The sequence below is a fragment of the Narcine bancroftii genome, chromosome 9, assembly GCF_036971445.1.
Source record: "Narcine bancroftii isolate sNarBan1 chromosome 9, sNarBan1.hap1, whole genome shotgun sequence".
NCBI lineage: Eukaryota > Metazoa > Chordata > Chondrichthyes > Torpediniformes > Narcinidae > Narcine > Narcine bancroftii.
In genome coordinates, this window is record NC_091477.1 from 64432532 (window position 1) to 64445618 (window position 13087).

At 42.6% G+C, this 13087-nt stretch overlaps 1 protein-coding gene across 3 annotated transcripts in view; it reads right to left on the reverse strand.

Annotated features, from left to right (window-relative positions):
- kif1aa (kinesin family member 1Aa) overlaps window positions 1-13087 on the reverse strand; it is a 381215-nt gene that overhangs the window by 297844 nt on the left and 70284 nt on the right. For all 3 annotated transcript variants that reach the window (XM_069899341.1, XM_069899340.1, XM_069899343.1), the window contains 2 exons: window positions 12666-12745; window positions 11113-11219 (listed from right to left, as the gene is read on the reverse strand). In XM_069899341.1, coding sequence (XP_069755442.1) covers window positions 11113-11219; window positions 12666-12745 — 187 coding nt within the window. The remainder of the gene's footprint in view (window positions 1-11112; window positions 11220-12665; window positions 12746-13087) is intronic.

Consider the following 13087-nt stretch of genomic DNA (forward strand, 5'->3'; position numbering starts at 1 on the left):
TATCAGACCACACCCCTGTTTTACTATTAATGATTCTTCCTGACATTCCTCAAATAAAAAAAGACACTGGTTTCAATTCAACCCTAACCCTAAGTCAGAAAGTGACTTGGTGAAATTTATGGAGGAGCAGATTACCTCTTTTTTTAAATACAAATGCCTTCGTAGAAACCTCCAACATGATTGTTTGGGATGCTTTGAAAGCCTACCTTAGGGGGGAAATTATTTCTTATAATGTGAATATGAAAAGAGAAGCCAATAAACAACAATTAGAATGAATGAAATTAAAGAAATAGATCAACAGTATGCTCATGTTAAAAATCCAGAACTATATAAAAAGCAAGTGGAACTCTAACGTCCTCTCGATACATCCAATTGAACTCCATCCTTTGAAGAGTAAGAGTTTGTTCTATATCCACAGTGACAAAATTGGTAAGCTGTTAGCTAATCAGTTACAAGGATTTGAAGCAAAATGACAAATCACAAAAATTCAATTGGATGATGGTAACGTTACTTCGGATCACTCTAAGATTAATGATATATTCAGGAATTTCTATTCTCAACTTTATATTTCTGAATTTCCAAATTATAACATTTTTTGGAGAATTACATAAATCATTTAAACATCCCTAAGCTTTACCCTGACAATAAAATTAGATTAAATAAACCTACATCACAAGAGGAAATAGCTGTAGGTATCTCTTTATTGCAATCTGGAAAATCCTCAGGTCCTGATAGATTTCCTGCAGAATTTTAAAAATAATTTTCTTCTTTGCTTTCATCTTATCTAGCTTCTGTGCTCTCTGACTCATTTAAGCAAGGAAAACTTCCAGCATCATTCAAAGAGGCATGTATCATTCTTGTTGCAGAAAAAGGTAAAGATCCAACAGAGTGCTCCTCCTATAGGTCAATCTTTTCATTAAATGTTAATGTCAAAATTTTGACTAAAGTTTTGGCCTGTACATGGTAGAACATTTTAGTATTAATTATATCCAAAGATCAAACTGGCTTTATTAAAATCCTCTACTCTTATTTTAATGTGTATCGTCTATTTGATGCATTCCTGAATGTGTTTTTTTTCTCTAGATGTGGAGAAAGCATTTGACCATGTAGAGTTGAAGTATTTATTTGCAATTTTAGAAAAAATAAATTTTGGATCGAGTTTTGTTACATCGATACGATGACTGTATTTGTGCCCTACTGCCTCAAACCTCACCAACTTTCAACAGTCACAACCTTTCAATCTCCAAAGGGGAACCCATCAAGGAAGACTATTTAGCTCATTACTTTTTGATCTGGTCATAGAGCAAATAACAATAGCATTCCAAAGTTGTGAGGATACCTCAGGGATTTGGAGGAAGGGAACTGAACGTAAAGTTTCCCTTTATGTGGATGATCTCTTGCTTTACATATCAAGCCCTGATACACCCCCCCGCCCCACCCAACATGCTGTCATTAGTTACCCAATTCAGTCAGTTCTCAGGGTACAAACTAAACTTACACAAAAGTGAACTTTTCCCTGTAAATAAACTTACATCAGTGTATACTGACTTTCCTTTTAAGATCATGCAAAAACAATTTATTTATTTTGGTATTACTGTCAAAAGAAAATGTTTCTTTTTTAAAGAAAAAATTCTCTCTTTGTTAAAACACATGAAACAGTGATTAATACAGTGGTCAACGTAATGGAAGATTTAAACCGTGTTTCTTATTTTTGCAGCATATGAATTAGTAGACACCTAAATTCCACCATGGGGCCCAGGATGCAGTTGAATCAGAAAACATTATCTAATTTACACTATGGGGCCCATGGATGCATATGAATCAGTAGACATTATCCAATTTCCACCATGAGGCCTAGAGATGCAGTTGTCTTTTGTTGGTCGCAGACTGTCAGGAGACCTTGAAGATAATTAAATAATTTGTTCAAAGAGATAAGATCTGAAGTAAACAACTTTTGGGTAATATAAGCCATGGTCCCTCTCTCCAAGAGGTGGCAACATCTCTCAGCAAGAAGAAGAACTTCAAGATTCCAGCTAATGTCCTGGTCGAGGGAGGTGGAGAAGCTGCTATCGGCGGCCCGACAACCTACTACAAGTGTGCAGTCGTTGCCTCGCTTCGGCAGTTGGGACCAGTCCAGGCGTTGATAAGTATAATTGGGAAGGGCTTGCATATTGTAGTGTGAATTCAGCATTAGATTTAGTAATAAAGATTTGTATAAACTGAACTGCTCTCGGTGTGTGTGTGTCTATTTTATTTCGGTAGCTCAAACACTGTGACCAATCTAAAATGAACAAAATAAGAGGTGTAAGTTTACCCAAGACAATTGGTGCAGCGAGCAGGGTTGGTCTCAAGATGTTTCGCCGAAAGAAAGAGGTGAGCCCTGAGCAGTTCTTGATTCCGGGATGGACTTCCAAAGACGATGGGTTTGGCACGTTGGCCAATACCCTGTCTTGTTGGGACCACTCCTCAGTTGGGATGAGAAGTTAGATCCATCAAGTGCGCCTCTGGGAGAGCGGGTTGCCACTCTCCTTCGAGAAAGTAAATTTCCTGTTAAAAAAGGGATGCTGATGGACGGTTTTTGGCTGCTGGCCATAGCCTTACGCCACTCCGTTCAACGTGAAGCAGAATCAGTTCATTGAGAAGTATAATCTCTGCATAAGAGAGAGCAACTAGAGGAGGAGCTAGAAGCCCTGCGACAATGCTGTTCCATGATGAGCGAGATTGTTCGCACCAGTCAGGACTGAGGCAAAGAATGGGAGGATAAGCATGTCCAAACGATCTGCCGAAATATTAAACTCCAGCAGCAGTTCTGTGCAGATAAAGAAAGGCATGGAGTAGAACCCGATCCACATCGTATTCGTGCCATGATAAGGAATGGCGACGATCCTGATGTAATTGATGAATGGGACGGGAATATCTGGAATGATGACAATGGTAATAATGCAGATACTCCTCAGCATGTGCCTAACATACTATCCTCTCCACCCACTGTTCACGCCTCCCTGTAAGGCAGCAGATTTTCCAAACAGACGAAGTGGGAGAGGGGTGGAATGTAACTGATGAGATTGAAGAGGTAGATTATCCCCTGATCTCACTAGAGGACCCAGGGGAAGGTACCCGAACCCCTGCTTATGCTCAATGGCCCACCCCCTCTACGGGAAGGCCTAGACCTCATCCCGTCCACTGGGCAAAGGACCCTGTGGGCCAAAGTGGGAACAGGGGTCGGAAGCAGTCAATGATGCGTGACTTCTCTGTAAAAGAGCTGGCTGCCATTGGAGATCGATTTAGGCAAAAGGCGGGAGAAACTCTGGCAGCCTGGCTCCTGCGTATTTGGGAGCAAGGAGGGGGTAATGTATATTTAACCCCTGAAGAATTGTTGGGATTAGGAACATTGACTACTGATATCCGGGTCACTGCTGAGCTGCGAGGTAGAGGGAGAGAGGTGGATTACTTACTTACTACTCTAGGGGATGCCCGGCTACGAGTATACCCATCACCAGTAGATTGGGATTACATTTACAGAACAATTGGGGCACCCCAGAGGAGGGTATAACAGTAATTCATCAGCAGGCCCTGGCCTCTGCCTTGTATGCAGGGCGTTTGAGGCTGTGGGTACATGGGGGGAGCCCTGATGAAGAGATATTCACAGCCGGAATGCATACCAGATTGGTTCGTTCTGCCCAACCCACTGTATGGGGACTGGTTCTGTCCGTAACTAGTCCGCTAATTGGGCACCCTGTGTCTGAGGCGGTGTACGCCTTATCTGGGCTTAGAGAATTAGAGTTGGGAGGTAAAATCCACTCACGTACAACCCAGGTTAAATCAGACAAGCAGGATGAAAAGAGAGGGTCTGCTGCTAATAACGGACCGACAAGAAAGGACCTTTTTCTAACCTTGTTAAAGTTAGGCGTACCTAAAAGTGATATTGATGGGAAACCTACTGTGGTCCTTTATGCCCTTTATAAGCAATGAACTGGGGAACATCATCCCCAGCTGTTGAGTCTTCCTGGCCCAACTGTGCCTTCTGCTCCCACTGCTGCTCCTATTGAGTCAGCTTCTCTTATTCCAGTTATCCGTGATGAGATACAACAAATGGTTAAAAAGGCTATTATGGAGAATAGTGGCATGTGGGCCTGGAAGCCCCCGAACCCTAATAAAGCATGAGGGTGTGGGCAGGGCCCCCGTGTCTACTCCATTGAGATACGGCGGATACACGGGGACCCACGGCCCTACATACCATTAACAGTCCATTGGGGTGGGGGTAATGACCACCAATATTTAGCCTTGGTCGATACTGGTGAGGAGCACTTGGTGATTCCAGGTAACCCTGACCTCTGGACTGGACCGACATTTCGAATAGAGGGGATGGGAGGAGTGATCACCCTGGTGAAGGAAATAAAAGTCCACGTCACGGTGGGTGATGGCCCTTCTATATGGTTACATGCCCTGGTGGCTGCCACTGACGAGTGTATCCTGGGTATTAATATGTTGGCCGGTACGGCCCTTAATACTAGCCAAGAGGTATTTGCATTTGGAATTCGGACTATTACAAAAAGACTAATGGTGGGTGGGGCTAAGTGGGATCCTGTGATGGTGCTCCCCCCCCCACCAAAACCAGTATGCATTCCACAATATCGCCTCCCTGGGGGGCAGGAAGAGATTACTGCCACCATCGATGCTCTGCAAGAAGAAGGGGTAGTGAGGCCTGCAATGTCGCCCTTTAATAGCCCTGTTTGGCTGGTCCAGAAGCCAGATGGCTCCTGGAAAATGACAATTGACTGTCGTTTTTTGAACAAACATGCCCCACCACTTGCTTCAGCAGTTCCTGTCATTGTCACCCTTATTGAAAACATTGCTACTGGGAACTCAGGAACATGGTATGCTGTCATTGATCTCGCTAATGCCTTCTTCAGTATTCTTATAGCTGAGGTCTCAAAGAATCAGTTTGCCTTTACCTGGAAGGGGTGCCAGTATACTTTCACCCACCTCCCTCAGGGCTATGTACACTCTCCCACTATTTGCCACAGCCTAATTGCCTGTGATTTGGAGCCGGTGCCAGTATCGCCTTCCCTTTCAATTCTCCAATATATTGATGATGTGATGATCTAAGGGGCCACGGAAGAGATGGTATAGGAAGGTATGGAGAGTTTCCAAGATACCCTGATGCAAAGAGGGTGAGCCATTAACCCCGCCAAGGTACAGGGCCTGTCCCAGACAGTTATCTTCCTTGGAATTCAGTGGCATGCTGGAGAACAGGTGGTTCCCGATAAAGTTCGCAATAAGATCGCAGTCTTGGCCACTCGTACTAACAAAAATGAGACCCAGCGTTTCCTGGGGTTATTGGGATACTGATGATGCCATATTCCACACTTGGCATTGCTTTTACGTCCTCTATATTAGGTTACCCGAAAGAAAAAAGACTTTGTATGGGGTGACGATCAGGAAAGGGCGTCCCAGTCCGCCAAGCAGACTATTCTTCAGGCCCTGCCCATTGCTCCCCGCATCCCAGATACCCCCTACGAACTACAGGTCTCTGTTACTTATGATGTGGCATCCTGGAGCCTCTGGCAGAAACAAGAGGGCCGCCGAGTCCAACTGGGATTCTGGTCACGTACCATGCCCAAGGCTGCCACTCGTTATTCTGCTTTTGAACAACAGTTACTAGTCTGTTACTGGGCCCTGCTGGAGACTGAAAGAATGACAGGCGATGCAGATGTTCAATTATGACCTGCACTTCCAATAATGAACTGGGTCCTGGCTAATGATGCTAATCTAAAGATCGGGTGGGCTCAGCAGTCTTCTATTGTTAAATGGAAGTGGTATATCCAGAGTCGTGCAACCAGAGGACCTGAAGGGGTGGGCCGCATACATGAACAGGTGGTTGATCTTCTGTATCGTCATGAGGACGTTGAACCCGCCTTGCCCCCTCCCACCAGTTCAGTGGGGTAAACCATATGATTCGCTCACTCCAGCAGAACAAGAGGAGGCCTGGTTTACTGATGGTAGCAGTTGGTGGGTGCAAGGAAAGCAGAAGTGGAAGGCAGTGGCATACCATCCCAGGTCAGGAACTGACTTATTGGAGGAGGGGGATGGTGGCTCCAGTCAGTATGCTGAGTTGAAGGCGGTCACTTTACCACTAGACCCCCATGATCACCCTCTTCGCTTGTTTACTGATTCCTGGGCTGTGGCTAATGGACTAGTGGTATGGATGCCTGATTGGCAAAATAACGACTGGCTGATACATGACCGCCTAGTATGGGGTAAACAGCTGTGGCAGCTGTTGTGGGATGCTTCCCATCATTGTGAGATAACCGTATATCACGTTGACGCCCATACCAATGCGACGATGAACATGGCACAACATAATGCAGTAGCAGATCAGCTTGCCACTATCAGCCGCACCGATACCGTCCCCCTGGCTCAATAGGCACACGAACAGAATGGCTATTTGGGGGAGAAGGGATCAGCTATGTGGGCCCGTACACATGCCTTATCCGTCCAACAGGACGATGTCCGCATGGTCGTGTGTACATGCGCACCGTTCCTCCTGGTCCGCATGGCCGAATAAGACGAGGAGCTCGATCAGCTACAGTCTGGCAAATTGATTACATAGGCCAGACTGTATGGATAAACGTTACATCCTAGTAATGGCTGACACCTTTTCGGGCCTGGTTTTTGTTTTTCCCACCAAGACGGCTGACCAAGCTAGCACTATCCAAGGACTACACCATTTAATTTCTCGTTATGATGTACCAGAGGAAATTCAGACTGATAATGGCTCGCACTTCTCCGGGAAGGCAATCTGTGATTGGGCAGCTGACAACAGTATTTTATGGGTCCACCATATTCCTTATTACCTGCAGGCTGCCGGGTTAGTTGAATGAATGAATGGCTTACTGAAGGAACAAATTCGTTTGTTAACACCACTGGGGACCCTGAAGGGGTGGTGCCATGTGCTGCAGCAGGCAGTCGACAATTTGAATCATCACTCTTTAAAGGGAGGTACACCTTTCCACCGACTTCTTCACACTTCTGAACTACAACCTATTCCAGAGGAAAAACAGTCATTGCCCCCCATTCCCGAGCCAGAGAATATCAGACAAAGGGTATGGGTGGCACCAACAGGTAGTGGCCCTCCTCTAAAAGGGGAAATAGTGACACCTGCCCAGGGTAACACTCAGTGGGTAGCTATTGAGGGACAGGATGGTTTAGTTTGTTTAAATACTGAACGCTTATGGCATCATGAGTGACATATGTCAGGCTTCTTTGTTCCAGATCCTCCGTCTTGAGCTCATGGTGATCTGGCTTAACCGCTGCTCTGATGACAGCAATTGGATTTGTAATATCGAGGACGTTCCGAGGGAGTTGACCATGGGGGTCACGGCCTGATGTATCCACTAATATATCTGATAGTTAATCATGTTTCAAAATCTGTTCATGAGTTTCAGTGTCTGGGTATTGTGGCCCACAAGGATAGTTTGAGCCTTGATTGGAATCCTTTTTCATAGTTAAATGGTACATTTGGGGGATTGGACCACAATATTCTCCGTTGGTTGCTCGCATTATGGCTTATTTTTGTGCTTATTATAGTTTTAGTTTCTCTTTATCGCTCCTTCTGTACTCAAATGCTTGTAAGGTTTCATAAGTGACAGGCTGCGACCAAGGGGTGGAATGTAATGGAAGATTTAAATCGTGTTTCTTACTTTTGCAGCCTGTGCTTCTGCAAGGCTGAGAACCTGCTTGTTTTTTAGAATCAGCAGACATAATCTAATTTACACCATGAGGCCCAGGATGCATATGAATTAGTAGACACCTAAATTCCACCATGGGGCCCAGGATGCAGTTGAATCAGAAAACTATCTAATTTACACTATGGCGCCCAGGGATGCATATGAATTAGTAGACATTATCCAACTTCCACCATGAGGCCCAGAGATGGATGCATTTGTCTTTTGTTGGTTGCAGACTGTCAGGAGACCTTGAAGATAATTATATCATTTGTTCAAAGCGATAAGATCTGAAGTAAAACAACTTTTGGGTAATATAAGCCACGGTCCCACTGCTGAAGTTTGAGACTCTCCAAGAGGTGGAAACATCTCTCACCAAGAAGAAAACTTCAAGAGTCCAGCTAACGTCCCGGTTGAGGGACAACCTACTACAACCTACTACAAGTGTGCAGTCGTTGCCTCGCTTCGGCAGTTGCGACCAGTCCAGGCATTGATAAGTATAATTGGGAAGGGCTTGCACATTGTAATGTGAATTCAGCATTAGATTTAGTAATAAAGACTTGTATAAACTGAACTGCTCTCAGTGTGTGTGTGTCTCTTTTCTTTTGGTAGCTCAAACACTGTGACCAGTCTAAAACAAACAAAATTAGAAGTATTTGATGCATTCCTGAATGTGTTTTTTTCTCTAAATGTGGAGAAAGCGTTTGACCATGTGGAGTGGAAGTATTTATTTGCAATTTTAGAAAAAATAAATGTTGGATCGAGTTTTATTACATGGATAAGATGACTGTATTTGTGCCCTACTGCCTCAAACCTCACCAACTTTCAACTGTCACAACCTTTCAATCTCCAAAGGGGAACCCATCAAGGAAGACTATTTAGCTCATTACTTTTTAATCTGGCCATAGAGCAAATAGCAATAGCGTTCCAAAATTGTGAGGATATCTCAGGGATTTGGAGGAAGGGAGTTGAACGTAAAGTTTCCTTTTATGCGATGATCTCTTGCTTTACATATCAAGCCCTGATACCCCCCCCCCCCCCACCCAACATGCTGTCATTAGTTACCCAATTCAGTTAGTTCTCAGGGTACAAACTAAACTTACACAAAAGTGAACTTTTCCCTGTGAATAAACTTACATCAGTGTATACTGACTTTCCTTTTAAGCTCATGCAAAATCAATTTATTTATCTTGGTATTACTGTCAAAAGAAAATGTGTCTTTTTTAAAAAGAAAAAATTCTCTCTTTGTTAAAACACGTGAAACAGTGGTCACCCACCTACATCCCTGGTGGTCCGAATTAACTCTATCAAGATGAATATCTTGCCTAAATTTATTTTTCAGTCTATACTGACTTTCATTCCTAAATCTTTATTACTCATTAGATTCTGTTATATCATCCTATATATGGAAGGGTAAGCACGCTCAACTAAATAAAGTTTATCTTCAAAAATCTAAAAGGAATGGAGGCATGACATTGCCTAATTACCGATTTTACTACAGGGCCAATGTAGCAACCTTGCATTCTGGTTAAACTTTCATAACCGAGTTGACTGTTTATTATGGGTAACAATGGAGTTGAATTCTGTTAAAAGCTTTTCAATTCCAGCACATCTTGGATCTTCACTTCCTCTTTCCTTAAATAAATCAATTGATAATCCAGCTATCAGACATACTGAGAGAGTGTGGGCTCAGTTCAGAAAACATTTGTTTCTCTTATTCTATCCAACCATCTTTTCCAACCTTCTTTACATGATTCTCCATTTCAAGAATGGTATAGAATCGGCATTGAGCATTTTAAAGATCTTTTTAATCAATAACAGTTTTGCATCATTTGAACAACTTTCTGAAAAATCCAACCTGCCAAATACTAATTTTTTCAGATATTTTCAAATCAGGAATTTTCTCCACTCTCAGTTACAAAATGTCCCTGGGATGCCTGGTACACATACTGTTAATGTGTTTCTTAGTTCACAACCCTCACATAAAGATTTAATATTTGTTATCTTTGTAAAGTTGGCAGTTTTAAGATGTGCCCTTCTTGATAAAATCAAAACTGCCTGGGACCAGGATATAAACCTTTCACTGTCGGATGAGGTTTGAGATTCAATTTTTAAGTTGGTTCATTCTTCTTCCCTCTGTTCCCATCACTGTCTATTTCAATTTAAAGTGATGCTTAGGGATCATATGTCCAAAGTCAAATGATCTCATATTTACTCAAATGTGGATTCTTGTTGTGACAAATGTAAGAGAGGTGAGGTTTCCCTTATTTACATGCTCTGGACATGTCCGAGCCTCGAGGGATGTTTTCCAAACCTTGTCCCTAATCCTCAATTTAAATCTGGAACTCAACTCTATTCACCCTTTTTGGTCCCACCGCAAAAGACAACGTTCATTTAACTCCAATCATAGATCATACTTTTGTCCTTTGCCTCTCTTTTGGCTGGATGTGTGATATTAATAAAATGGAGGGATGCTGCCCCACCCACCCACACTCAGCAGCTGAGGGATATTATGTCCTGTTTAAACCTAGAAAAGATTTGCTATTCAGTTTGTAATGCAAACAAAAAGTTTTATGCGGTATGGAGACCTTCCCTGAATTATTCTCAGAACTTTAGTTAAACTTAAGACTATCTTCTTCATTATTTTTTTTGTCTTTTACTTTTTTTCTGTTCTCTAAGTATAAAACCCAACTTCCCACAACTGACTATCTTACTCCAGGGTCGAAGTACACTTTTAAATAGAGAATTCTGGTTTATAGATGGGGCTAAAGAGGTGAGGGTTTTTTGGAATAAAATGACAAGATGTGCTTTTATAACTTCTTTGTGCTCTATAAGTTTGACAATTTTGTTGTATTCTTTAATTTTTGGCACCTATGTTGTGTACTCTACAAATTTTCTGCATATGGTTTGTTTATTCTTGTAAAATTCAATAAAAATATTATCAGAAAAATGAACATATAGCACGGTAACAGGCCACTTTGGTCCACAAGCCCATGCCACCCAATTAACCAACAAACCCAGGTACATCTTTGAACAGTGGGAGGGAACTGGAGCCCCCACACAGACATAGGGAGAATGTATAAACTCCTTACAGACAGCGCGGGATTCGAACCATGTCCTGATCACTGGTGCTGTTACAGCGATGCGCTAACCACTACACATATTTGTGCCTATTAAAGCAATGAATCATTCATCCAATGGTTCAAAGTTCAAACTTTCAGCCCAAATTAAAACCTTTTTTGAGCTTGTGAAAATGTGAGATTTTCACGCCACTTGCAGCTTGGTGTACAGCAATTAACATGCGCCTCGTGGATTGGAGGATCATTTTGTTGAGACTCAGGAGGTCTCCATGGTCAGTTCCTACAAGAGTGGTCAAATGCCATACCTTCACCTAAGGATTTGATATCACTGCAGAAGATGCAGTGCTCTTCTTTAATGAAATGTCCACTCAGTACAATATCCTGCCGTCGTTCTGCATCTTCACGTCCAACTCTGAAGAAAGAAATCAGGTTGTTTTAAATCCATGAAAATACCATTCATCAGCATAGTGAAATCCAGCTCCACTGAGGTACTCTTCCCCCATTTCCTAGTATTCATTCTTATTCACGTGTTTGCTGATCTTTTGTTGAACAAATTGGATTGATGCTTTAAACTTAAAATGTCCCCAATATGAGTTTCACAGTACTGAGAGGAAACCCTAAACCACCATACAGCTTTGCTGCTTGTTTCCCAGATATATTGCTGTATAGTCACCAACTTCAGACCAAATTAGTCATTCTCAGAGATGTTGGGAATGATCCAAAGATATCAACAGCTGTGCAAGTGCCAAACATTTGCCCCTGGATGAGTCATCAGTAGCTCTGGCTCCTGTTATTGCTGTCACCATTAATTCCTGAAGATTTTAAATCACCTCATAATATACCGCAGGCAGTTACTTCTGGGAATGTCAAATATTTCACCACCAGAGCAAAATAGATCATTTGAAATGGACTGCAGGTTCCCTCAGTTTTTTTTAAATTTAGGCCTACAGCAGGGTAACAACCCCATTCAGCCCACGCATGTGTGCTGCCCAATGACCTACAAACCCCCCCTCCCAGTACGTTTTGGAGGGTGGGAGGAAACCAGCATCCCCAGGGAAAAACCACGTAGACACGAGGAGAACGTACAAACTCCTTACAGACAGCACGGGATTCAAACCCCGGCCGCAATCGCTGGCACTGTAAAAGCATTGCAATAACCACCTCGCCAACCGTGCCAACCTTCATTCACAGTTCTCCATAGGAATGAAAGTCAGAAAATTTGGCAAGCAAACAGTTAACAATGATTTGGAGCAAGAAAGTTATTAAATAACCACAAACATAACTGCCCACTTGTTCCACAGTTACCTAAAACCCCAAAGAAATTACACCACTGAAAAGACTTGATGGCTCCACCAATCCACATTGGTCTGTAACCCTCATGGAACAGTAGGCCCTATTTTGTGTTTGTCCTGAACTGTTCCAATAAATCCTTGCCCTCCTCTCCACGTTACTATAGTGTCAACATTGTCGCTGCTACATTAACAAGCATTAGTGTATGCCAGTTCAGTTGTCTTCTGTCCTCAGCCTCTTGTATTTAATCTAGATCACTTTTCCTCCATGTTGCAACATCTGGAATCAGTTTGCATTTACTTAAGCTTTTTACAGAGGGTCTAGGTTATATATTCACCTGACAAACTATTATCTCATGTCCATTTGCAGAGCTAGAAGTTTTTTTGATTTGATTATTGCATTGTTTGGTGAATGATAAACGTTCATTCTAAGTAAATAATTTAGAGTCAGTCACACTGTTATCACTAGCCACTCAATCTAGGAATGTGGCTTTGCTCAACCCATTTGCAGGAAACACTGTACTAGCCAGAAATAGAATGAAGTGGCCCAAATTTGAACAAGTCTGTACCTTGTGATCCCGTCTTTGATGTAATACAGAAGGCATTCGGACATCAGTGGATCTTCATTCAAATTCACCAGATGAGGAGTCTATAAGAGAAGATTAGATAACATTATCTCTGCTCCTGAAGACTGTGGGATCATGTTTCATTACTTTGCTGCCCTCACTGTAGGGTTTCCAGGTAAAGAGAGAAACAAATAATATCCCTAAAACCATAAGCCCATTGACTGCTGCACCATACAAATCATGGCTGATGTATTTTTCCTCCCAACCATATTCTCCTGCTTTCTCCCCATAACCTCTAACCTATCTAAAACACCAATTAGCCTCTCTAAATCTACCCAAATGCTTGGGATTCACAACCATCTGTGACAACAAATTCGACAGATTCTCCACCCTCTGGATGAAGAAATATCTTGTCATTTCTGTTC